Source organism: Ahaetulla prasina, chromosome 6 (assembly GCF_028640845.1).
Source record: "Ahaetulla prasina isolate Xishuangbanna chromosome 6, ASM2864084v1, whole genome shotgun sequence".
In the NCBI taxonomy this organism is placed as follows: domain Eukaryota; kingdom Metazoa; phylum Chordata; class Lepidosauria; order Squamata; family Colubridae; genus Ahaetulla; species Ahaetulla prasina.
In genome coordinates, this window is record NC_080544.1 from 112,876,224 (window position 1) to 112,902,874 (window position 26,651).

The 26,651-nt window shown below is 46.4% G+C and overlaps 1 protein-coding gene across 4 annotated transcripts in view; it reads left to right on the forward strand.

The window, feature by feature from the left end:
- Nucleotides 1-26,651, forward strand: part of LPP (LIM domain containing preferred translocation partner in lipoma) — a 267,940-nt gene that overhangs the window by 103,105 nt on the left and 138,184 nt on the right. For all 4 annotated transcript variants that reach the window (XM_058187147.1, XM_058187150.1, XM_058187149.1 and 1 more), the window contains one exon: nt 21,240-21,370. In XM_058187147.1, the coding sequence (XP_058043130.1) occupies nt 21,240-21,370 (131 nt within the window). The remainder of the gene's footprint in view (nt 1-21,239; nt 21,371-26,651) is intronic.

A 26,651-nucleotide genomic window follows, 5' to 3' on the forward strand; every position in this document is an offset into this window, starting at 1 on the left:
AGCGTTCTTCATATGTTTTAGCCTCCAGTCCCTTAATTATCTTTGTTGCTCTTCTCTGCACTCTTTCTAGAGTCTCAGCATCTTTTATACATCGTGGCGACCAAAACTGGATGCAATATTCCAAGTGTGTCCTTACCAAGGCATTATAAAGTGGTATTAACACTTCACGTGATCTTGATTCTTTCCCTCTGTTGATGCAGCCCAGAACTGTGTTGGCTTTTTTGGCAGCTGCTGCACAAGGCTGGCTCATATCTAAATGGTTGTCCACTAGGACTCCACGATCCCTCTCACAGTTACTACTATTGAGCACTTCCTTCTCCTCCTCCTCCTCCTCTTCTTCTTCTCCTTCTACCTTCTTCCTTTTCCCTCTCCTTCTCCCCTTTTCAAAAAACAGCCTTGAGACAGCTCTGAAATGCAAGTTAATGCTACCGAGTCGTGTGCAGGGATTCATCGCCCCACCGGTGAACCCCATCGGGATTAATTTGGGCGAAAGAACAAACAAACAAGCAACCCCCCCCCCAAACCACCCACTCGGCTGCACTCAAAAAGGAAGGGGAAGGAAACTGTTAAAAACCTGACATACTTGAGAATGGAATGAAATCTCTTTTTCTCTCTCTCTCTCTCTCTCTTTTTTGGAACGAACATCGCTTACCAGCTATATTAAACCTGTTTTGAAGAAAAGATAAAGGGTAACTCCAGTTATATTTATTCCTGGGTGTTGGTGCTTAATTAACGGTGCATCAGCCTTCTAGCTTTAAAAAATAAAAAATTCAATTGCCATGAAAACCCAGAAAGATACCGAGTTTGCTTTTCAGTTTCTCTAATTGTTAGAACGGCTCCTATCCAGGATGGATGGTTGAAAAAGAAGGGGGGGAAAAAAGACTGTTTTAGTGGCCTAATGTGGATAAAGGTTGTCTTTGACATACAACGCTCCGTTTAGCGACCGTGCAAAGTTACAATGACAACTGAAAAAGGTGACTTAGGACTGTACTTACGACTGTGTTCCGACTGGCACATGATCCAAATTCACAGGCTTGGCAACTGGCATGTACTTACGACGGGGGAATGGGATTCACTTAACAACTGTGTTAGTCCCTTCACAACTGCAGTGGTTCACTTAGCGATGGTGGCAAGAAAGGTTGCAAAAACTCACAACAACTGTCTCGCTTAGCAACAAAAAAAATTGAGCTCAATTGCAGTCCTAGGTTGAGGACTACCTGTATCTATGCTCAAAGGTTTGGATGATATGATAGCTCATCTCCCAACCTTGTAGTAAATCTATGAAGGTTGGAGGTTCCATCAGGGATCAGGAAATCCGTTCCACGGGAAGATTAAAACAGATTTTTATTGAGATGGGATCTAAGAAGAATGTAGAGTTAATAATAAAGTTGGAAGGGACCTTAGAGTTTTTTTAATCCAACCTCCTGCTTGAGCAGGAGACCCTAAACTAGGGGTCTCCAACCGTGGCAACTTTTAAGACTTGTGGACTTCAACTCCCAGAATTCCTCAGCCAGCAAAGCAAAGCTGGCTGAGGAATTCTGGGAGTTGAAGTCCACAAGGCTTAAAGTTGCCAAGGTTGGAGACCCCTCCCCTAAACCAGTCCAAACAAGTGACTATCCAGTCTGTTCTTAAAAATCTCCAGTGATGAAGCATCCACATCTTCTGGTGGCGAGCTGTTCCACTGGTTAATCATCCTCACTGTCAGGAAATTTCTCCTTAGTTCCAGGTTGCTTCTCTCCTTGGTTAGTTTCCACCCGTTGCTTCTTCTCCTGCCTTCAGGTGCTTTGGAGAATAGCTTGACCCCCTCTTCTTTGTGGTAGCCCCAGAGGTATTAGAACATTGTTATCATGTCACCGCCCCCCCCGCCCCCCGTCCTTCTTTTCTCTAGACAAGACAAACACAATTCCTGCAACTGTCCTTCATATGTCTACTGAGATTCTCGGTCATCCAGATCCTGGTTTTCCCAAAGATTCTTTTTTTCCACCCCAAGAGTCAACTGGACTTTCTGGTTTTTCTTTGAAGACGTTTCGCTTCTTATCCAAGAAGCTTCTTCAGCTCTGGTTGGACGGTGGGGAACCAGCTGTTTGCGAGGAGTATAAATCCTTCCCTTTCCCACCGTCCAGTCAGAGCTGAAGAAGCTTCTGGGATGAGTAGTTTTCTGAGAGTGAGAACAACCAACCCATGGAACAGAAGTCACCTTTGAAAGTTGTGGGAGCTTCATCACTGGAGGCTTTCAAGAAGAGACTGGACTGCCATCGGTCAGAAATGGTGTAGTAGGGTCTCCTGCTTGGGTGGGGGGTTGGACTAGATGACCTGGAAGGTCCCTTCCAGCTCTGTTAATCTGGTCCACAATCCTGGTCTTCCTTGGTCCAAGATCCATCTCTGCCCAGCATTTCAAGGTCAGACAAATCTGTCGGTCATGACGGCAGTTATTGCCAGAATTTGCTCCAAAATGCATCAGGACTCAAAGTGAACACCTGAGGAGACCCAGGCCTTTCACAACATTTGGAGTGTCTCTGCTCCAGCTGTTAGCTTCATTTGGAGCCACCCGAAGGGACTCTGACTGTTCTCAGTCTTCTCTATCATTTCCCTATTTTTCTCATGTTTCCAATTCCCGATTGCCGAAGCCCGCTTGGTTTCTGATTTAAGGAACACAAGAGGTTGCATCCCATTTGAAGATTTGTTCTTGATTTTGCAGTAACATGTTCAGTCTTTCTTGAAACCCTCCAGCGAGGGAGCACCCACAACTCAGAACTCCAAGCTGTTCCACTGATTAATTGTCAAGAAATTCCTCCTTAATTCCAGGTTTCTTTTCTCCTTGATCCTGTTGCTTCTTCTCCTGCCTTCTGGTGCTTTGGAGAATAGCTTGACGCCCTCTTCTTTGTGGCAGACCCTCAAATACTCCCTTAGTCCTTCTTTTCATTAAATTAGACATGCCCAGTCCCTGCAACCGTTTTTCGTATGTTCTTTTAGTCTCCAGTCCCCTAACCATCTTCGTTGCTCTTCTCTGCACTCTTTCTAGAGTCTCAACATCCTTTTTACATCGTGGGGACCAAAACTGGATGCAGGATTCCAAGTGTGGCCTTAGCAAGACGTTTATAAAGGGATATTAACACTTCATGTATTCTTCACCTTCAGCTCCATACATTCATGCAACAAACTAATGCTTTAACCAAGCAACAGCATTACAGTAAAAATCAAAATCATAGATCTGGAAGGGACCTTGGAGATCTTCTAGTCCAACCTCTGCCCAGGGCAGGAGTCCTCATTCCATCCCAGGAGTCTTTATTCCATCCAATCTCTTCTTGAAAGCCTCCAGTGATGAGGGACGAACAAGATCTGGTGGCAAGCTGTTCCACTGGTTAATTGTTCTCACTGTTAGGAAGTTGCTCCTTAATTCCAGGTTGCTTCTCTCCTTGGTGACCTTCCACCCATTGCTTCTTCTCCTGCCTTCAGATGCTTTGGAGAATAGCTTGACTCCCATTTTTGTGGCAGCCCCTCCAATATTGGAAGACTGCTATCATGTCCCCCCTAGTCCTTCTTTTCTCTAGACTGGCCAAACCCAGTTCCTGCAAAAGTTCTTTTGTATGTTTTAGTCGTCTCCGGGCCCTTAATCCTCCTAGTTGCTCTTCTCTGCACTTTTTCCAAAGTCTCCACAACTTGAGATTTGGGGCAAATGGACACGCAAGCCATCATCCAAATGGGGTAAGCGCAGTTTGGATGTCCAACTGGCCAGATTGCAGAGGGTTGAAGGGGTGCTGTTGCCCACGACTCAATCCAGCACCCAGGTGCTTCTTCGTGAGGTTTAGGGGTTTATGGCAGGGCTGCAGTTAAAGCATTTGCTGCTGTTTGTTGCCACAACCAGGTCAGTGGAGAAGGAAGAGTGATCTTCCGTTCCTTAGCAACCAGCCCCAGGAGAAAGAACGGGAAAGAACCACTTGCACACAGACACACACAGACACAAGCACGCATGCACACACACGCACACAAAGAAAGCGGAAAGTTTCCATGGGGCTGGGAGGGGTCTTTTTGTCCCCTTCCCCTTGCCAGAGGAGAACAGGGAGCGTAATTCTGCCATGCCGGTGGGACTCTGCTCTGCCCCTGTAATAGCACTCCCTTCTGGGGAGGAGTCTATTTAGGGCAGAGGGTCCCCAAACTTGGCGACTTTAAGACTTGTGGACTTCAACTCCCAGAGTTCCTTAGCCAGCCGTGTCTGTTTCTTTTTCTCTTACCCAGCAAAGTGGAGAGACTGCAGAGGAAGGGATTACAAGAGAGTAAGCAAAGCTGGCTGAGGAATTCTGGGAGTTGAAGTCCACGAGTCTGAAAGTTGCCAAGGTTGGAGACCCCTGCCCTAAACCATTCCAAACAAGTGCCTATCCAGTCTGTTCTTAAAAACCTCCAGTGATGAAGCATCCACAACTTCTGGTGGCGAGCTGTTCCACTGGTTAATCATCCACACTGTTAGGAAATTCCTCCTTAATTCCAGGTTGCTTCTCTCCTTGATGAGTTTCCATCTGTTGCTTCTTGTCCTGCCTTCAGGTGCTTTGGAGAATAGCTTGACCCCCTCTTCTTTGTGGTAGCCCAGAGATATTAGAACATTGTTATCATGTCACCGCCCCCGTTCTTCTTTTCTTTAGACAAGACAAATACAATTCCTGCAACCGTCCTTCATATGACCACGGAGATTCTCGGTCATCCAGATCCTGGTTTTCCCAAAGGTTCTTTTTCCCCCCCCCCAAGAGTCAATTGGACTTTCTGGTTTTTCTTTGAAGACGTTTCGTTTCTCATCCAAGAAGCTTCTTCAGCTCTGACTGGATGGTGGGGAACCAGCTGTTTGCGAAGAGTATAAATCCTTCCCTTTCCCAGAGATTGCAGAGGAAGGGATTATAAAAGAGTAAGCAAAGCTGGCTGAGGAATTCTGGGAGTTGAAGGCCACAAGTCTTAAAAGTCGCCAAGTTTGGGGACCCCCTGATTTAGGGGAAGGAAAGGCATGCAAACATGATACCCAAACTAGGAGAAACTCTCGGAAGAAAGCCCCCCCCCCCATGCAGGTTAAAGGACGGGTCTACGAGTGGGGCTGCAAAGGATCGCCAGGAGTGGTTTTCCCGTGGGGAGAGGGACGTGGTTTGGCATCTGGCTGGCAGTTGATTTGCTTGGAGGTGCAGGAAAGTTGGGACGAATTAGGCTGATCCACCCTGCAGGCCGATGGGTCCTGCTAGATTCTTAACAGCTTCGGGGAGGCTCTCGTGAACCGAGTTAGAGGTCTTCAGCAACTGTGTTGAGTTGTGGAATACTCAAGAGTTTCCTTCCTTCCTTCCTTCCTTCCTTCCTTCCTTCCTTCCTTCCTTCCTTCCCTCCTTCCTTCCTTCCTTCCTTCCTTCCTTCCTTTCCTCCCTCCCTTCCTTCCTAATCCTCTCCTTTTCCTCTCCTTCCTTCCTCCTGCCTGCTTCTTCTCCTACTCTCCTCTTCCTCCCTCTCTCCACTCTCCTTTTCTTTCCTTCCTTCCTTTCCTCCCTCCCTTCTTCCTTCCTTCCTTCCTTCCTTCCTTCCTTCCTTCCTTCCCTCCCTTCCTTCCTCCCTTCTTCCATCCTTCCCTCCTACTTTCCCTTCCTCCCTCCCTCCCCCTCTCTCCCTTCCACCTTCACTCCCTCCTTCTCCTCTCCCCTTCTTCCTCCCTCTTCTTCTTTCTTTCCTTCCTTCCTTCCCTCCTTCCCTTTTTCCTTCCTAATCCTCTCCTTCTCCTGTCCTTCCTTCCTCCCGCCTCCTCCTTCTCCTACTCTCCTCTTCCTCCCTCTCTCCACTCTCCTTTTCTTTCCTTCCTCCCCCCCTCCCCCCCCCCCTCCCTCCCTCCCATCCATCCATCCTCCTTTCAAGGCATCAAAGCAAACCCAGAATTGAAATGGCAGGGAAAGAGAGAAAAGATTTTGCTACTGTGCAATATGGAGGGATTTTTTTTTTCGTTGCGTTTTTTTTCACTAGGATTGAAAAACGCACACATGGAGCCCTTTTCACCAGATGGGACGTTGTGACAAATTATGTCGGAACAAACTGCAGTTCCAGTTTGATGGACCGTAATTTGTTGATGTGTGAGAGGGCCTGGTCCCTTTTTTCCCCCCCTTTTCAAGTGATGAAAACACTTATTTATATGTCGAGATGCTCCCTGTTCTTCGAAATCCACATTCCACTACCTGGCAGCTAAGAAAGACACGAACTAAAATAGACCCCAAAGAGGGGATACGATCCCATCAGATCTGCGGGGGTCTTTTTTTGTGGGATGGCGGCACTCTTTTGGTTGCGGCCAGGGGTTGGACTGGATGGCCTCGAGGGACCCTTCCAATACTAGGCAGCTGCAATTCCGTGGCATCATTTTTACCCCAGAAATTTGAAGGTGCAGCCCCCGAGAAATAATTTTCTCCAGGCTGCATCATTTGAGGTTTTTCTCCTGTTGGAGAATGGAGAAAAAAACACAATTTCTTTTATCAGAACTGAAGTTGTGTCTTTTCCGTCTGTATTTAATAATTGTTAGCAAGAGAGGCCTTTGAATTCTTCTCTTTCTTTTCTTTTTTCCTTCCTTCTCTCCTCTCCTCTCTCCTTCCTTCTCTTTCCTTCCATCCTCCCTCCCACTTTCCTCCCTTCCCGTCCCTTCCCCATTCCCCAAATCTGCTTTTCAAAGTACTTGCACTAATACTTGGATAAGTTTCTAGTATAGTTTATGCAAGAGGCCAACGACTTTAGAACGTAAGAAATAGGATCTTGTGTAGGAAATTCTCATTTTATGACTTGGCTTGCTGTGTGAGGCTTCGTGATTGTGTCTCGTTTAGTACATTGTGGTTAGGCAAACCAGGTGTAATACAAAAGGGATAGAAAGAGGGAGGGAGGGAGGAAGGAAGGAGAGAAGGAGAGAGATGGCAATGGGATGGAAGGCAGGAGGGAGGGAGGAAGGAAAGGAGGGAGGGAAGAAAGGAAGGAAGAAGAAAGGTAGGTAAGGAAGGAAGGAAAGAGATGGCAATGAGATCAAAGGCAGGAGGGAGGGAGGAAGAAAAGGAGGGAGGGAAGAAAGGAATAAGAAAGGAGGAAAGAAGGAAGGAAAGATGTGGCAATGATATGGAAGGCAGGAGGGAGGGAGAAAGAAAAGGAGGGAGTGAAGGAAGGAAGGAAGGAAGAAGAAAGGTAGGGAAGGAAGGAAGGAAAGAGATGGCAATGAGATCGAAGGCAGGAGGGAGGAAAGAAAGGAGGGAGGGAAGGAGGGAAGAAGAAGGGTAGGGAAGGAAGGAAGGAAAGAGATGGCAATGAGATTGAAGGCAGGAGTGAGGGAGAAACGGAGGGAGGGAAGAAAGGAAGGAAGAAGAAAGAGAGGGAAGAAAGGAAGAAAAGATATGGCAATGGGATGGAAGGCAGGAGGGAGGGAGGGAAGAAAGGAAGGAAGAAGAAAGGTAGGGAAGGAAGGAAGGAAGGAAAGAGATGGCAATGAGATCAAAGGCAGGAGGGAGGAAGGAAGAAAAGGAGGGAGGAAAGAAAGGAATAAAAAAGGGAGGGAAAGAAGGAAGGAAAGATGTGGCAATGGTATGGAAGGCAGGAGGGAGGGAGAAAGAAAAGGAGGAGGAAGAAAGGAAGGAAGAAAGGAGGAAAGAAGGAAGGAAAGATGTGGCAATGGTATGGAAGGCAGGAGGGAGGAGAAAGAAAGGAGGAGGAAGAAAGGAAGGAAGAAGAAAGGTAGGGAAGGAAGGAAGGAAAGAGATGGCAATGAGATGGAAGGCAGGAGGGAGGGAGAAAGAAAAGGAGAGAGGGAAGGAAAGAAGGAAGAAGAAAGAGAGGGAGGGAAGGAAGAAAAGAGATGGCAATGGTATGGAAGGCAGGAGGGAGGGAGGAAGAAAAGGAGGGAGGGAAGAAAGGAAGGAAGAAGAGAGGAAGGAAGGAAGGAAAGAGATGGCAATGAGATCGAAGGCAGGAGGGAGGGAGGAAGGAGGAGGAAGAAAGGAAGGAAGAAGAAAGGTAGGTAAGGAAGGAAGGAAAGAGATGGCAATGAGATCAAAGGCAGGAGGGAGGGAGGAAGAAAAGGAGGAGGAAGAAAGGAATAAGAAAGGAGGAAAGAAGGAAGGAAAGATGTGGCAATGATATGGAAGGCAGGAGGGAGGAGAAAGAAAAGGAGGAGTGAAGGAAGGAAGGAAGGAAGAAAGGTAGGGAAGGAAGGAAGGAAAGAGATGGCAATGAGATCGAAGGCAGGAGGGAGGAAAGAAAGGAGGGAGGGAAGGAAGGAAGAAGAAAGGTAGGGAAGGAAGGAAGGAAAGAGATGGCAATGAGATTGAAGGCAGGAGTGAGGGAGAAACGGAGGGAGGGAAGAAAGGAAGGAAGAAGAAAGAGAGGGAAGAAAGGAAGAAAAGATATGGCAATGGGATGGAAGGCAGGAGGGAGGAGGAAGAAAGGAAGGAAGAAGAAAGGTAGGGAAGGAAGGAAGGAAGGAAAGAGATGGCAATGAGATCAAAGGCAGGAGGAGGAAGGAAGAAAAGGAGGGAGGAAGAAGGAATAAAAAGGGAGGAAAGAAGGAAGGAAAGATGTGGCAATGGTATGGAAGGCAGGAGGGAGGAGGAAGAAAGGAGGAGGAAGAAAGGAAGGAAGAAGAAAGGAGAGAAAGAAGGAAGGAAAGATGTGGCAATGGTAGAGAAGGGAGGAGGGAGGGAGAAAGAAAAGGAGGGAGGGAAGAAAGGAAGGAAGAAGAAAGGTAGGGAAGGAAGGAAGGAAAGAGATGGCAATGAGATGGAAGGCAGGAGGGAGGGAGAAAGAAAAGGAGAGAGGAAGGAAGGAAGAAGAAAGAGAGGAGGAAGGAAGAAAGAGATGGCAATGGTATGGAAGGCAGGAGGGAGGGAGGAAGAAAAGGAGGGAGGGAAGAAAGGAAGGAAGAAGAGAGGAAGAAAGGAAGAAAAGATATGGCAATGGGATGGAAGGCAGGAGGGAGGAGGAAGAAAGGAAGGAAGAAGAAAGGTAGGGAAGGAAGGAAGGAAGGAAAGAGATGGCAATGAGATCAAAGGCAGGAGGAGGAAGGAAGAAAGGAGGGAGGAAGAAGGAATAAAAAGGGAGGAAAGAAGGAAGGAAAGATGTGGCAATGGTATGGAAGGCAGGAGGGAGGAGGAAGAAAGGAGGGAGGGAAGAAAGGAAGGAAGAAGAAAGGGAGAGAAAGAAGGAAGGAAAGATGTGGCAATGGTATGGAAGGCAGGAGGGAGGGAGAAAGAAAAGGAGGGAGGGAAGAAAGGAAGGAAGAAGAAAGGTAGGGAAGGAAGGAAGGAAAGAGATGGCAATGAGATGGAAGGCAGGAGGAGGGAGAAAGAAAAGGAGAGAGGAAGGAAGGAAGAAGAAAGAGAGGAGGAAGGAAGAAAGAGATGGCAATGGTATGGAAGGCAGGAGGGAGGGAGGAAGAAAAGGAGGGAGGGAAGAAAGGAAGGAAGAAGAGAGGAAGAAAGGAAGAAAAGATATGGCAATGGGATGGAAGGCAGGAGGGAGGAGGAAGAAAGGAAGGAAGAAGAAAGGTAGGGAAGGAAGGAAGGAAGGAAAGAGATGGCAATGAGATCAAAGGCAGGAGGAGGAAGGAAGAAAGGAGGGAGGAAGAAAGGAATAAAAAGGGAGGAAAGAAGGAAGGAAAGATGTGGCAATGGTATGGAAGGCAGGAGGGAGGAGAAAGAAAAGGAGGAGGAAGAAAGGAAGAAGAAAGGGAGAAAGAAGGAAGGAAAGATGTGGCAATGGTATGGAAGGCAGGAGGGAGGAGAAAGAAAAGGAGGAGGAAGAAAGGAAGGAAGAAGAAAGGTAGGGAAGGAAGGAAGGAAAGAGATGGCAATGAGATGGAAGGCAGGAGGGAGGAGAAAGAAAAGGAGAGGGAAGGAAGGAAGGAAGAAGAAAGAGAGGAGGAAGGAAGAAAGAGATGGCAATGGTATGGAAGGCAGGAGGAGGGAGGAAGAAAAGGAGGGAGGGAAGAAAGGAAGGAAGAAGAAAGAGAGGGAAGGAAGGAAGGAAAGAGATGGCAATGAGATCGAAGGCAGGAGGGAGGGAGGGAAGGAGGGAGGGAAGGAAGGAAGAAAAGATATGGCAATGGTATGGAAGGCAGGAGGGAGGGAAGAAAGGAAGGAAGAAAGAGAGGGAAGGAAGGAAGGAAAGAGATGGCAATGAGATGGAAGGCAGGAGGGAGGGAGAAAGAAAAGGAGGGAGGGAAGGAAGAAGAAAGGGAGGGAAGGAAAGAAGGGGAAAGGGAAGGAGAGAGGGTAAGGAGGGAGGAAGGAAGGAGAGAGGGAAGGAAGAGCTCCCATTCCCATTCTTTTTGACCACATTGGATCCCCAGTCAGTGGGGGACGGGGGGGGGGATTCCCGATGAGATCCCCCCACCCCCCCAAGATCCCTGGAGCCGAATTGCCTGCCCAGAGAACCGGCTTCTCTCCTTCTTTTGCAAGACGAGAGTTTCCCTCGGCTATTTTTAAGGCGGCTTCTGGACGGTTCTCCCTCCGCGAAGGGCCAAAGTGACTCAGCCAGAAAACGGAGGGACCCCCGTCCTTCCTTTGCTCTGCCCCCCCCCACAACTTCTGTAAAAAAGCCCTGGCCTGACCACCCCTCCAAGTACGGGAAAGACTAGCGGCCGCTGCCCTTCCGGGATGAAGCTAATGCATAACTCCTGGGCGTTAAAAAGAAAAAAAAAACTAAAATTCAAATTGCATCAGTTTTGGATGAAGCAATTTGGGGGAAAGGAAGAAAGTTATTTCTGGAGCCAGGCTTTCTGGCACGGTCGCTCAAGGGGAAAGAGGGGGTGCTCCAGGAACCCCCCCCCTTAAAAATCTTGCCTGTTTCCATCGGCGGTGACTTCTAACAGGTGGTCCTCGCCTTACGACCACAGTGGAGCCCACAATTTCTGTTGCTAGGCGAGGCCGTTATGAACCGGGTTTCGCCCCATTTTTCTTGCCAGGGTTCTTAAGCGTATCACTGCGGTTGTTAAGTGAGGATCACCGTTGTTAAGTGAATCCACCTTCCCCCTGAACGTTGCTTGTCAGGACGGTCACAAAAGGGGATCGCGTGACCCCCGGGACACCGCAACTGTCGTAAATATGATTCAGTGGCCAAGTATCTGAAATTTAACCACGTGACCACCGGGGGGGGGGGGGCCCTGCAACGGTCGTAAGTCACCGTCATAACTCACTTTTTTCACTGCCATTGTAACTTTGAATGGTCACTAAATGAACTGCTGCAAGGCAAGGGCTGCCTGTAATTGAAGTTTGAACCAGACGCTTCAGTATCCAAAGATGCTGCTGGATACCTCAAAACCCTTATCCTTTCTCAATCTGTGGAATTGGGACCCCCGAAAAGGACCACACATTTATGGGGTCCCCACCTCAAAATTAATTATTTTCACAGGGTCACAATTCGCCAGGAAAGTTCCCACTGAATTGGTAATAATTAAATTTTGATTTCCTGAGCAAAGGAAAAGCAATAGATTTTGCAGAGCATCTTGGCCGTCATTATTTGAAATTTTAGCATACAAATTTACTATGTTTTTGTATCCCATCTTTATTATTTTTGCAAATAACTCAAGGTGGCAGGTATATCCAACTCACCTTCTGCCTCCTATTTCTCCCCCAACAACAGAATAGAATAGAATTCTTTATTGGCCAAGTGTGACTGGACACAGAAGGAATTTGTCTTGGTGCATATATGCTCTCAGTGTACATAAAAGAAAAGATACCTTCATCAAGGTACAACATTTACAACACAATTGATGGTCAATATATCAATATAAATCATAAGGATTGCCAGCAACAAAGTTACAGTCATACAGTCTATTAATAATATTATTAATTATTAATATTAATATTAATAATAGAATATTCTATTCTATTCTATTCTATTCTATTCTAACAACCCTGTGAGGTGAGTTCGATTGAGAGAGAGGGGCTGGCCCCAAAGTCACCCAGCTGTCTTTCAAGTGTAAGGCGGGACTAGAACTCAACCGTCTCCTGGTGATTGGCCCAAAGTCACCCAGCCGGCTTTCATGACTATGGCAGGATTTGAACTCACAACCTCATGCATTCTAGCCTGGTGCCTTAACCAATAAACCATATAAATAATAATGATCATTTTAGTTGGTTTGGTTTCAGATTCCCAATGGGTACAATTTTCTAATGAATGAACACACTGAGGCTCATCGAAATCCAAAATCTATGCCGTTTCTGTCATATTTCCTTGACCTAGGCTTCTGAAACGCTAGAAATTAAAAATTAAAGGACAAACAAACCCCCCACTTAATTCATTATTTCTATCAACATTCCAAAAATGTCAGGTAGACTGGTGAAGATGCTGGAGGGTCACCATTTTTTTTTTCCAAGGGGAGTCAGACCCAACCCTCAGTGGCCAGTGTTAATGGGTTGCTGATACCCCATAATAATCAATCCTTTGCTACGAGATGGACTGCAAATACATGGAATAAGTGATTAATACATAAATAAAATGAATGAATAAATAAAATTGATCCCACGATCAACAGTTGTTACACTTTGCCGAAATTCGTGCTGTCCGTTTCGGTTTGTGCTAAAACGACTGTTTTTAGAAAAAATCAAAGCGAATGGCAAAACTGATATTCTGGCCAGTTACACATTTCAATGCCTAATTTAAACGTTTTGCAAAACAATAGAATTAAAAAATCGACTTCCAAACTGTTCCCGTAACATACGGAAGCGTTGAAATTTGGGGGAATTTGAAGGCGTCCCAGAATTGAAGCCGAGCGAGTTAAAATCTCACACGTCTTAAAGATGCCAAATTTTGGGGGGAAACCCCCCCCCCCACTGATTTAAAATAGTATTATTGGCAATTCGGGGAAGTCCCGTAACTTTGTTGAGAAATAGGAACAAGTGGCAATTTCTAAGCAATGCCCAAAAGTGACGTTGACTGTAATTGGTGAAGCAATATTGAAAATATACATTTTCAATATTGCTTCACACAAACACACACACACACACACACACACACATATTTATTCCTGGCTTGCAATCACACACACACAAACACGTACACATACACATTTCTGCCCTACATGAGTTCAAGGAAACGGGAACTGCATCCATTTCAGGAAAGTATCTAAAATCTTGGAAAGTCTAACTAAAATTTTCCAGAAAATTATAGCAAGGATGTGGAGGTGGAGTCCCTCAGAACGGGTAGTCCTTGACTTATGACCACAGCGGAGCCCATAATTTCCTAAGCAAAACAGTTGTTAAGTGAATTTTGTTCTTCTTTACGAACTTTCTTGCCTCAGCCGTTAAGTGAGTCACCCGGTCAACTTTCATGCCTAAGGCGGGACAAGAACTCACTGTCTTCCAGTGATTGGCCCAAATTCATCCACTTGGGTTTTGTAGCTAAGACAGGACTAGAACTCACCGTCTCCTGGTGATTGGCCCAAAGTCACCCAGCCACTTTTCATGCCTAAGGCGGGACTAGAACTCACCGTCTCCTGGTGATTGGCCCAAAGTCACCCATCCGCTTTTCATGCCTAAGGCGGGACTAGAACTCACCGTCTCCTGGTGATTGGCCCAAAGTCACCCAGCCGCTTTTCATGCCTAAGGCGGGACTAGAACTCACCGTCTCCTGGTGATTGGCCCAAAGTCACCCAGCCGCTTTTCATGCCTAAGGCGGGACTAGAACTCACCGTCTCCTGATGATTGGCCCAAAGTCACCCAGCCGCTTTTCATGCCTAAGGCGGGACTAGAACTCACCGTCTCCTGGTGATTGGCCCAAAGTCACCCAGCCGCTTTTCATGCCTAAGGCGGGACTAGAACTCACCGTCTCCTTGTGATTGGCCCAAAGTCACCCAGCCACTTTTCATGCCTAAGGCGGGACTAGAACTCACCGTCTCCTGGTGATTGGCCCAAAGTCACCCAGCCGCTTTTCATGCCTAAGGCGGGACTAGAACTCACCGTCTCCTGGTGATTGGCCCAAAGTCACCCAGCCGCTTTTCATGCCTAAGGCGGGACTAGAACTCACCGTCTCCTGGTGATTGGCCCAAAGTCACCCAGCCGCTTTTCATGCCTAAGGCGGGACTAGAACTCACCGTCTCCTGGTGATTGGCCCAAAGTCACCCAGCCGCTTTTCATGCCTAAGGCGGGACTAGAACTCACAGTCTCCTGGTGATTGGTCCAAAGTCACCCAGCTGGTTTTCATGCCTAAGGTGGGACTAGAACTCACCATCTCCTGGTGATCGGCCCAAGATCATTAAGCCTACTTTCATGCTTAAGGTGGAACTAGAATTCACCGTCTCCTTGTTTCTTAACATTAAACACTAGATCAAAGTGGCCGCATGCAGCTGTCTCTGATTTAATTGTCTCATTTTTAGTGTCAAATGCCACTTTTCCTGCAGAGCAACAGCCCGACGATAGCTGTGAATAATGTGTGATTATAGAACAGGGGAGAAATTAATAAAAGAAAAGATACAGGAGGTTTTGGGCAGGGGTGAAAAGCTCCCGGTTCGGACCAGATCGCTCGATCTGGTAGCAATGGCAGCGGCTGGTTCAGAAAACCAGTAGCAAAAATTCTCACACACACACCCCCCATGCCCAGCTGAGCCACACGATCATCAGAGGCTTTTTTGTTTACTTTTAAAAGCATTTTTTCTTCAGCCATTTGCAGAACCAAAAGAACCAGAGAGAGAGAGTTATAGAGGTGCAGACGACAGACTCAATAATTCCTCTGTAGAACTAGATCAGCAGCTCTTTGGATACATTCAAAATGACAATAAATTATTGTTCTAAGTTCTGAGTCTAAGAAATGCTAATGGAAAGCAATGGGATTTGGGAACCTGCCTTCCATTGAGGACCTGTATACTGCACGAATCAAGAAGAGGGCCGTGAAAATATTTACAGACCCCTCGCATCCTGGACATAAACTGTTTCAACTCCTACCCTCAAAACGACGCTATAGAGCACTGCACACCAGAACAACTAGACACAAGAACAGTTTTTTCCCGAAGGCCATCACTCTGCTAAACAAATAATTCCCAAAACACTGTCAGACTATTTACTGAATCTGCACTACTATTAATCTTCTCATCGTTCCCATCACCCATCTCCTTCCACTTATGACTGTAATTTTGTTGCTTGTATCCTTACGATTTATATTGATATTGATATTCTTTCCTGATTGCTTATTTGTACCCTATAATTATCATTAAGTGTTGTACCTTTTTTCCTTTATGTAACCTGAGAGCATATGCACCAAGACAAATTCCTTGTGTGTCCAATCACACTTGGCCAATAAAAAAAATCTATTCTATTCTATTCTATTCTATTCTATTCTATTCTATTCTATTCTATTCTATTCTATTTTTTTTGTTTATTCATTTTTGTCACAGCATTATATACAAGCACATCTAATGATAGAAAAACAATAGGATATTGTATTCTACTCTACTCTACTCTATACTCTACTTTTTTTTTGCATTTATATCCTGCCCTTCTCCGGAGACTCAAACGGCTTACACTGTGTCAAGCAATAGTCTTCATCCATTTGTATATTATATGCAAAGTCAATTTATTGCCCCCCCCAACAATCTGGGTCCTCATTTTACCTACCTTATAAAGGATGGAAGGCTGAGTCAACCTTGGGCCTGGTGGGACTTGAACCTGCAGTAATTGCAGGCAGCTGCTGTTAATAACAGACTGTCTTACCAGTCTGAGCCACCAGAGGCCCACTCTACTTTACTCTACTCTACTCTACTCTATATTCTACTCAACTCTCATTTTTTAAATTCTATTCTATTCTCATTTTCTATAATTCTATTCTATTCTATTCTATTCTATTTTATTCTATTCTGTTCTGAACGCATTCTGGTCGTAAGTCCGAGGACTACCTGTCTAAAATGCATCGCGAGATCTTCCCAAGAGGTGTTTTTCTGAAAAGAGCCCCCAAAATGATTGCAAAAGCTGGCTTCTGGTTTGCTCTTCAGCCTGGCCTGTGTTTTCTTTCCAGAGCTGCAATTAAAGGTCCTGATTGCCATTGTCCCGGGCGAGTGGCGTTCACCGCTTTCCCTGTTGAGAGCCTGGTTCCTATGGAGACTGATTGCTGCCCCCCCTTGCTCTTCTCCTCTGGTTGTGGGGGGGTGGTCGCCACGCTTCGCCCACTGCCCTCCCTGCAGCCGAAGGGCCACCCGGAAGCCCAGGCCTTTGTCTGCAGAAGAGGAAAACAAAAGAAAGAGAGAAATCTCAAGGCAAATTAGAAAGTTCAGACCTTGACAGGATCCTCTGATCTTGATTGGGATGGGGAGAGATTGACAGGATTGAGCAAATCACAAAATCTCCTGTTTTTTGCAAAGAAAGGGAGGGAGGGAGGGAAGGAGAGAGTGAGGGAAGGAAAGGGAAGAAAATGAAAGGACGAAGAGAGGGAGTGTGAAACGAAGAGAGGGTGGGGAAGCAAGAAAGGGAGGGAGGGAGAAAGTGAGGAGAGGAAAGGAAAGGAAAAGAAAGGAAAAGAAAAGAAAAAAGAAAGGAGGGAGGGAGGGAGGGAGGGTGAAACGAAGAGAGGGTGGGGAACCAAGGAAGGAGGGAGCGGGGAGGAGGAGGAAAAGAAAACGGGAGAGAGGGAGGAAGGATAGATGGAAAACAAAAGGAAGAAGGGAAAGGAAAGAAAGAAGGAAAAATGAAGGGTGGAAGGAAGGAAAGAAGGGAGAAAGGAAGGAGGGGAGGAAAAAAGGAAAGGGAAGTGATGGAAGGAAGGACGGAGGGAGGAAAAGGAAGGAAAAGGAAAAAGGGAGGAAGGATAGATGGAGAACAAAAGGAGGAAGGGGAAAGGAAGGAAAGGGTAGGAGGAAGGAGAAAAGGAAGGAAGGAAGGAAAGATGGGAATGAAATGGAAGGCAAGAGGGAGGAAGGAAGGCGATGGAAAAAGGGGGAGGGAGGGAAGGAAGGAAGGAGGTTGCGATGCCTTGGAATATAAATTAATATTTAATTTCTATGCCACCCATCTCGCTGTCCGAGGCTATTAACCCCGGAAGGCCGGGAAGGGGAAGGGGAGGGAGAAGGGGAGGGGCTCCAAAGAGAAAGTCTGGTCGGAAGCAGGAGAGAAATATTTCAAATAAATGGGGGGTTCCTGTAAATTGTGGCCCTGGGGCTGTGTTTGAGAGGGCGGAGTGGGGCTTCCTCCTGGGTAGGATGGATGGAGCGCCTGAAAGAAAATTTAGTTTATATGTTGATCGGACTCTTGTAGGCACCAAGGTGGGAGAAGCACAGGCGGATGCTCACCCTGGAGAGCTAGCAGAAGGTGCCCGAGTTGGCCAAGACGTCGAAATCGATCGTTTGCATTCAAAAACAATAATTTCTCTAGTTGTCTTTCTACTCGGAAACTCGACCGTCTGGCTCAGCAGCAGAAACGCTGGGCTCATTCTTGGTCGTAAGTCGAGGACTCCCTGTCCCGAAGACTCAACCAGACTCAATACCAAATCTTGCTGAGGTCAGGAGCCTAAAAATCCTTAAAATTATGTCTGGATTTTTTTTTCTCCCCCCCCCCAAAAAAAAACACCACACAAAAAAACCCCGAACAACCCTGCAAAATTGCTTGTACAAATTGTTAATTAAAGCCGGAGACATGCCTGCACTTCTTGCTCTGTACTATTCTGTATTTTTCGCCCAGGGGGTTTTGGGGGGGAAGGATGGTTAAAATAAACTTTAATTCTAGAGACGGGGAAGAAGTGTGAGCAGAGTTTTCCATCGTGACCCCTCAGGCGCGATAAAGATATATCCATGGCAACTGGGTTTCGGCGCTTGAGAAATTGTCTGTTGCTAATATTACTAATTTATGCCGGAGAAAATCTGTTGTGCTCCTTGGCTTTTGAGGTGAGCTTGACTGCCGTCACTTCCCCTGCTCCTGCCTTCATAACGAGCCAGGCGGGGAGTCCTCGACTTAACAACGGTTCGCATAGTGACCGTGGGAAGTTTTCCATCCCCAACCGTCACGTAAGGAAAAATCAGATGCTTGGCAACCGACTCGCTTTTGTGATGGTTGCAGAGTCCCAGGGTAACGTGAGAGGAAGAAGAGGGAGAGGGAGAAGAAGAGGAGGAGGAAAAAGAAGAGGAAGAGGAAGAAAATAAGAGAAGAGGAAGAAGTGGAAGAGAAGGAAGAGGAATAAGGAGGAAGAAGAGAAGGAAGATGAATAAGAGGAGGAAGAAGAAGGGAGAGGGAGAAGAGGAAGAGAAGGAAGAGGAAAATAAAAGGAGAAACGAGGAGAGGAAGAGGAAGAAGGAAGAAGAAGAGGAAGAAGAAGGGAGAGGGAGAAGAAGAGGAAGAGAAGAAAGGAGAAAATAAAAGGAGGAGAAACGAGAGGAGGAAGAGAAGAGGAATAAGGAGGAAGAAGAGAAGGAAGAGGAAGAAGAAGAGGAGGAATAAGAAGGGAGAGGGAAAAGAAGAGGAAGAGAAGGAAGCAGAGGAAGAGGGAGCGTTCCTGGGAATGATAAAAAACTGGAGCCTGGATTATTTGAAAAGGGACACTGTATGTATGTAGCAGTCTTTCTCCACCTAGCTGGCTTGGAAACGTCTGGACTACATTTCCCAGAATTCTCCAGCCAGCCATGGGAATTCTGGGAGTAGAAGTCCACAAAGTTTGAAGTGGCCAAGGTTGAAAAACACTGGAACACAAGGCTGGATGTCAGAAATTAATTGGGAAGTTTCAGTTAATTCTAGAACACAAAAACTTCCTCTCTCCCTCTCTCCCTCCCTTCTCTGACTTCAGCTTCTGTTCCTTTTCTTCCTTCTTTTCCTTCCTTTTCTCCTTTCCTCCCTTCCTTTCTTCCTCTTTCTTTGTCCCTCTTTCTTTTCATGCTGCCTCTCTTCCTCTCTTCCTTCCGTCGTTCTTATCTTCCTTCCTTCCTTCCTTTCCTTCCTTCCTTTCCTTCCTTCCTCCCTTCCTCTCTCCCTCCCTTCTCTGACTTCAGCTTCTGTTCCTTTTCCTTCATTCTTTTCCTTCCTTTCCTCCTTTCCTCCCTTCCTTTCTCCCTTTCTTCCTCTTTCTTCGTCCCTCTTTCTTTTCATGCTGCCTCGCTTCCTTCCTTCCATTGTTCTTATCTTCCTTCCTTTCTCTTTCCTCCCTTCCTTTCTCCCTCCCTCCCTTCTCTGACCAGCTTCTGTTCTTTTTCCTTCTTTCCTTCCCTTTTCCCCCCTCTTCCCCCCTTCCCTCTTTCTTTGTCCCTCTTTCTTTTCATGCTGCCTCCCTTCCTTCCTTCGTTCCTTCCTTTCCTTCCTCCCTCCCTCCCTTCCTTCCTCCCTTCCTTTCTCCCACCGTCCCTCCCTTCTCTGACCAGCTTCTGTTCCTTTTTCTTCTTTCCTTCCCTTCTTTTTCCCCTCCCTCCCTCTCTTCCCTTTCTTCGTCCCTCTTTCTTTTCACACTGCTTCCCTTCCTTCCATCCATCCATCGTTCTTCCTCCCTTCCTCCCTCGCTCTCTCCCTTCTCTGACTTCATCTTCTGTTCCTTTTCCTTCCTTCCTTCCTTTCTTTTTCTCCTTCCCTCCCTCCCTTCCCTTTCCTTGGCTCACCCTTCCAGAGGGATCCGGGACCCCTTGGACCTCCTCCTCCTCCTCCCTGGGCCAGCAAAGGGCTCACCGCTCCCCTCCCTCATTCCTTTCCCCTTTGGAGCCTCATCTGGGCATCTCTGGCTGGACCAGCCGAGCCTCGGCCCCAGTGATGAGTCCACACGGATCAGGGAAGGGGAGCCCAACGCCCCACGGCTGCCCACACCAGGCTGGGCACGTAGCACACAGTCTGGCCGCACCACGCCAACCTCTGGTGTGGCTGAATGGCAGAGGCACACATGATGCTCTTTGAGGGATAATTTGTGACTCACAAGGTCTGCAACAGCAGATATTCTCCTAATATTCACTGCCCCCCCCTTGAACTCCTGGGGCTCTCAACCAACCGGAAATCACCAAGGCGACTAATGCCACTCCGGGCAGGCGCCTCGCTTGGCAAACGCTGCCAGGGTCTCTGGCAGACAGAAAGCCGGGAGGGTGGGATGGGGGGGGGGGGGCGGAGAGAGCGGCGTCTTTTCATCCGATTCCTCCCAGAAGGGCTGATGTCCTATTGATTTCTGCTTTGAAATGTCCTCCTTTCGCTTCAGAAGGAAACGTTTTTATGGGGGTGGGTGGAAATAAAGACCCCTTTGCCAGCCATTGTCGGCATTAGCTCCCCCTCCCCCTCCTGCTCTGCGCACACAGCAGCCACAGGTGACCAAGCAGAGTTCAGGATCAATGATAGAATAGAATAGAATAGAATAGAATATTTTTATTGGCCAAGTGTGATTGGACACACAAGGAATTTGTCTTGGTGCATATATGCTCTCGGACAGTGGTGGGATTTAAACAATTGAACAACCGGTTCTCTGCCCTCATGATTTCTTCCAACAACCAGTTCGCCAAACTGCTCAGAAAGTTAACAACCGGTTCTCCCAAAGTGGTGCGAACCGGCTGAATCCCACCACTGCTCTCGGATACCTTCATCAAGGTACATCATTTACAACACTTAATGATAGTCATAGGGTACAAATTTAACACTTAATGATAAAACACTTAAGGGTACAAATAAGCAATCAGGAACAATCAATTGCTTATTACTTATACGTATCAATTCTCCTATAATAATCCTCCTCCTCTGCTCCCTCCCTCCCTTCCTCCCTCCCTCCTTCCTTCCTTCCTTGCTCCCTCCCTCCCTCCTTCCTTCTTTCCTTCCTCGTTCCTTCCTTCCTTGCTCCCTCCCTCCTTCCTTCTTTTCTTCCTCCTTCCTTCCTTCATTCCTCCCTCCCTCCCTCCTTTCTTCCTTCCTTCCTTCTTTCCTTCCTTCCTCCTTCCCTCCCACCCTTCCTTCCTTCCTTCCTCCTTCCTCCTTCCTTCCTTGCTCCCTCGCTTCCTCCCTCCTTCCTTCCTTCCTCCCTCCCTCCCTCCTTCCTTCTTTCCTTCCTTCTGCCTTCCTTCCTTCCTCCCCTCCCTCCCCCCCCCTTTCCTTCCCTTCCTCCCTCCCTCTCATTACCATCGACTTCCTCCCTCCCTCCTAATTTAACTTAATTTATATTTCATTTTATGTTATGTTATGTTATGCTATTTTGTTATTTTATTTTATACAATATGTATACATACATATATATATACACACACACACACATTTTCAGAGTCAATGATGAATAAAGATAAACAGCCCAGATGTTTGCCTGATGCCTCACCTGTGCTTTCTCTTCTCGCTCTCCCTGTGCAGGTGACGTCCCTCCGCCCCCTCCCCCTCCCCCACCGCCTCCCCTTTCATCCGACCACCTGGGGAGCTTCCCGCCATCCTCGGGGTCTTTCCTGCCACCGCCCCCTCCGGAGGAAACTTTTGCCAACATCCAGGTAAGAAGATGGGGTTCTGACAGCCGCTTTTGACTGGTCATAAAATGATAGGAGGAATGGAAACCAATACAGGCACTCCTCGACTTACAACGCTCCATTTAGTGACCATTTGAAGTTCTCAGACGCTGAAAAAAAGCAACCCATAACCTTTTTTCACACGTACGAGACGGTTGCATCATCCCTCATGGTCAGGTGATCAAAATTCGGACATTTGCCAGCTGACTCATATTTATGACGGTCGCAGGATCCCAGAGTCACAAGATCCCCTTTTGTGACTTAATGACAAGCAAAGTCAATGGGGGAAGCCAGATTCCACTTAATGACCGGTCTACTAACTTAACAACTGCAGTGATTCACTTAACGACGGTGGCATGGAAGGTCGTAAAATGGGGCAAAACAGACTCAACAACTGTCTCGCTTAGCAACATAAATTATGGTCTGAATGATGGTTGTAAGTCGAGGGCTACTTGTACATTAATAATCTAGTAGAATATCGCAATAGCACTTAGACTTACATACTGCTTCATAGTTTGTTGTATCCCTCTCTATAATAATAATAATAATAATAATAATAATAATAATAATAATAATAATAATAATAATAATAATAATAATAATAATAATAATATTTTAATTTGTATACCGCCCTTCTCCCGAAGGACTCAGGGCGGTGCACAGCCAGAATAAAAATACAAAGAAAAACAATACATATAATATTAAGAACACCCCTTAAAAAACTTATTCAATTGGCCGAAAATTTAGAATATAATAACACCCTATAAAAATTTACAAAAATTTAAAACCCATAAAAACAAATTAAAAATTTTAAAATCAAGCCAAGACTATAAGTAGTCCTCAACTTATGACCAGTTACTTAGTGAATGTTTGACATTACAACAGACCCGCCCGCCCCCCCCCAGGTACTTATGGCTTGATGCTGATGTTCCTGCAATCGCCGTGTTTACGATGATTTTTCCAAAGCCCCTGGGGGTTTTGGTTCGACAAAAATACCCCATAGTGAACTGTTGGTTCGCTTAATGACTGCAGTGTTTGCCATGCATCCACTTAATGACCCTGGTGATTTAATTAACAGCCACCCCCAAAAAATCCCCATACAATCGGATCAGTCACACTATTACAGGGCCATAATAGCTCAGGCTGTTAGAGCCTGTTATTAGAACACAGTAGCCTGCAATTACTGCAGGTTCAAGCCCGGCCCGAGGTTGACTCGGCCTTCCATCCTTTATAAGGTAGGTAAAATGAGGACCCAGATTGTTGGGGGGGCAATAAGTTGACTTTGTAAATATACAAATAGAATGTGACTATTGCCTTACACACTGTAAGCCGCCCTGAGTCTTCGGAGAAGGGCGGGATATAAATGTAAATTAAAAAAAAATAAAAAATGAAGGGACCTTGGAGGTCTTCTAGTCCAACCCCCTGCTCAACCAAGAGACTCTTATCATTATGGACAAATGGCTGTCAAGTCTCTTCTTAAAAATCTCCAGTGATGAAGCACCCACAACTTCTTGTGGCAAGTCGTTCCACTGGTTAATTGTTCTCAATGTTAGGAAAATTCTCCCGAGTTCTAGGTTGGATCTCTTTAGATTTACCAAGGGATCCCCTTGCTGGAAGATCTACCTTCAAGGTGTTGGTTACCACCTTTAAAGCTCTCCATGGCTTGGGACCGGGGTAATTACGGAACCGCCTACTGCCACCTTGTGCCTCCCACCGACCGGTGCGTTCTCACAGAGAGGGACTCCTTGGGGTGCCGTCAGCCAAACAATGTCGGCTGGCAGCCCCCAGGGGAAGGGCCTTCTCTGTGGGGGCTCCCACCCTATGGAACGAACTTCCCCCTGGACTTCGACAGCTCTCTGACCTTCGGATATTTCACCGCAAGACGTACTTATTTTTTTGCGCAGGACTGGCATAGGATTTTAGATGATTTTGTGGGTTTTTAACTTTTAATTAGTTTTTAGGGTTTTAAATGTATTTTAATAATTGGGCCAGATTTAAATAAGTTTTTTAACTATTGTTTTTATTTGCATTGTATGTGTTTTGATTGTTGTCTTTATATGGCTGTTAACCGCCCTGAGTCCTTTGGGAGAAGGGCGGTATACAAATTAAAATATTATTATTATTATTATTATTACCTCCATCAGCACCACGGCTGAGTTTCACCACACAATGACTCTCTTGACTGTATTTTCAATTGATCAGAATAGAGCTGGAAGGGACCTCAGAGGTCTTCTAGTCCAACCCCCTGCTCAAGCAAGAGACCCTATACCATTTCAGCCAAGTGGCTGTCCAGTCTCTTCTTAAAAACCTCCAGTGATGAAGCACCCACAATTTCTTGTGGCAAGTCGTTCCACTGGTTAATTGTTCTCACTGTTAAGAAGTTTCTCCTTAATTCCAGGTTGCTTCTCTCCTTGATTAATTCCCATTCATTGTTTCTTCTCCTGCCTTCTGGTGCTTTGGAGAGAAAAAAATGACCCCCTCTTCTTTGGGGCAGCCCCTCAAATACCAGAATACTGCTATCATGTCCCCACCCCTCCGGTCCTTCTTCTCTCTAGACCAGTGGTTCTCAACCTTTATAGTGCTACGACCCCTTTAATACAATTCCCCACGATGTGGTGACCCCAACCATAAAATTATTTTCATTTTGAATTTATCGCGCCTGAAGCCGCATTGGCTAGCGATCTGAACTGCTTGCGATTGCCTTGAGGACGGAGGCATTAAAGCGGAGACTCCTCCCCTATTAAGTTTATGGCGCCTGAAGCCAGATTAGGCTAGTGATTGGGAGTGATTGCAGCTGGCTTGAGAGGGAGACATCAGAGCAAAGATTTCTCTCTTTTTTAATTCATCGCGCCTGAAGCCGAATTCGGCTAGCGATTTGAAGAGCCTGCAGCTGGCTTGTGGAGTCAACCACTGGAGCGCGATTCTTCGACTCGCAAGTATACCTCCCATATTTCTGATGTTCTTAGGCGACCCCTGGAAAATCGTCGTTTGACCCCCCAACGGGGTCCCGACCCACAGGTTGAGAACCGCTGCTCTAGACTAACCAAACCCAAATCCTGCAACCGTTCTTCGTATGTTTTAGCCTCCAGGCCTTTGATCCTCTTAGTTGCTCTTCTCTGCACTTTTTCCAAAGTCTCAACATCATTTTTTTGTAATGTGGTGACCAAAACTAGATGCCACATTCTAGATGTGGCCTTCCCAAGGCTTTATAAAATGGTACTAATATTCCATGTGATTTTGATTCCGTGCCTCTCAACTGTTAAACTACCATTACGAGTCCTGGTGTACAAATATGACGCATTGAATTAACGATGGTTAGTCAGAAGAAGATTTATTTTCTAACCAATTTATGCAGCTCCAGAGATTGAATGTTTATTTATGGGCTAGGCTGCTATCCCACCTTTCTTTCAGAAGCTCTTCCCATTACTCCCCCCCCCCAACAATAACCCTGTAGGGTAGACCGGACTTAAAAAATGTGCGGTTGCCCCCAAATCACTTTCTAGCTAAGGGGGTTGTGTGTTTCTGAGTGTCCCTGATGCCAGTGAGGACCATTAACCGGTAGAACAACTTGCCACTAGAAGTTGTGGTGGTCCATCGCTGAAGTCTTTTAAAAAGAGACTGGACAGTCACTTGTCTGTACTGGTCTAGGGTCTCCTGCTTGAGCAGGGGGCTGGGCTAGAAGACCTCCGGGGTCCCTTCCAGCTCTGTTCTCTTTTAAACGCTGTTAAAATTAGCGGGAGAAACGTATGCATTTAGCAGCTGCATGCGATTTGTTGAACCCGGAACATTTCTAATTCTTTTTAACAGAATCCTTTTGAGTACATCATGGAGACACTGTTAAGCTTTGCCGCAAATTGTTTGGCTCACCGATCTGTTGTCGAGCGACCCTTCTTCCGTTTTTTTTTTTAATTTCCAAATGTGTTATTTTTCCCCCTTTCCAAAGAGCCCATCTGGGGTGTGTGAAGTACAATTGGTGGCATATTAAGATTTATTAAACGATCCGTGCCTCCCAGCAGCAGCCCGACTCCTGTCGGTTACAGGAAGATAAATTTCAAGAAAGGGCAAAGGAAAAAGGAGGATAATAAAATATCGATTGTAAGCTAAATAAACAAACAAAACAAAAGAGAGAGATTTAAACTCCCCACTGGAGGAACAGCCAAGTCTGCAAAGAGCTCTTAGGGTCAAAGCCAATGTGGACTGTCACATCCCAGAAGCACTCCGGAAGAGGTTGCTGGCTTTGGGAAGATCAGTTGACTCATATTTATGACGGTTGCGGTGTCCCGGCGTCACCTGGTCTCCTTTTGTGACCTTCTCCTAAGCAAAATCAATGGGGAAGCCAGATTCACTTAACAACAGTGTGACTAACTTAACAGCTGCAGTGATTCCCTTAACAAGAAGGCAGGAAAGGTCGTAATGTGGGGCAAAATTCACTTAACGACTGTCTCGCTTAGCGGTCAAAATTTTGGACGTAAGCAGAGGACCGGTAGTGCAGAACCTGCAGAGTGGACCCCAGGTGATCTCACCAATCAGCACTGAGTGGCCTTCAGAGGCAGACCCACGAAGAGAGCGTTGCAAAAGTCCAGCTGTACGATGAGGAGGGAATGAGCCCCTTTTTGGGGGGATCTTCTCATGAACTTTTGGTCACCCCAATTCAGTTGCAAAATGCCTGCATCGCCCAGAAAGGAAAGTGAGGGAGCAACGTCTCCCCACCCATAGAACTGTCCAGGGTCCTGATTGTGCCAGGCTCCATTGCAACCAGAATCCTTTTCTCTCGCCTCGTATATGGCTGCCAACAAATAGCCAACACTCCAGAAGATAGGCTCAAGTTACAGAAGGATCTTGACAGACTTGAACATTGGGCGCTATCTAACAAAATGAAATTCAACAGTGAAAAAAGTAAGGTTCTACATCTAGGCCAAAAAAACAAAATGCACAGGTACCGTATATGTGGTACCTTGCTCAATAGTAGTACCTGTGAGAGGGATCTTGGAGTCCTAGTGGATAACCATTTAGATATGAGCCAGCCGTGTGCAGCAGCTGCCAAAAAAGCCAACACAATTCTGGGCTGCATAAACAGAGGGATAGAATCAAGATCACGTGAAGTGTTAATACCACTTTATAAGGCCTTGGTAAGGCCACACTTGGAATATTGCATCCAGTTTTGGTCTCCACGATGTAAAAAAGATGTTGAGACTCTAGAAAGAGTGCAGAGAAGAGCAACGAAGATGATGAGGGGACTGGAGGCTAAAACATATGAAGAACGGTT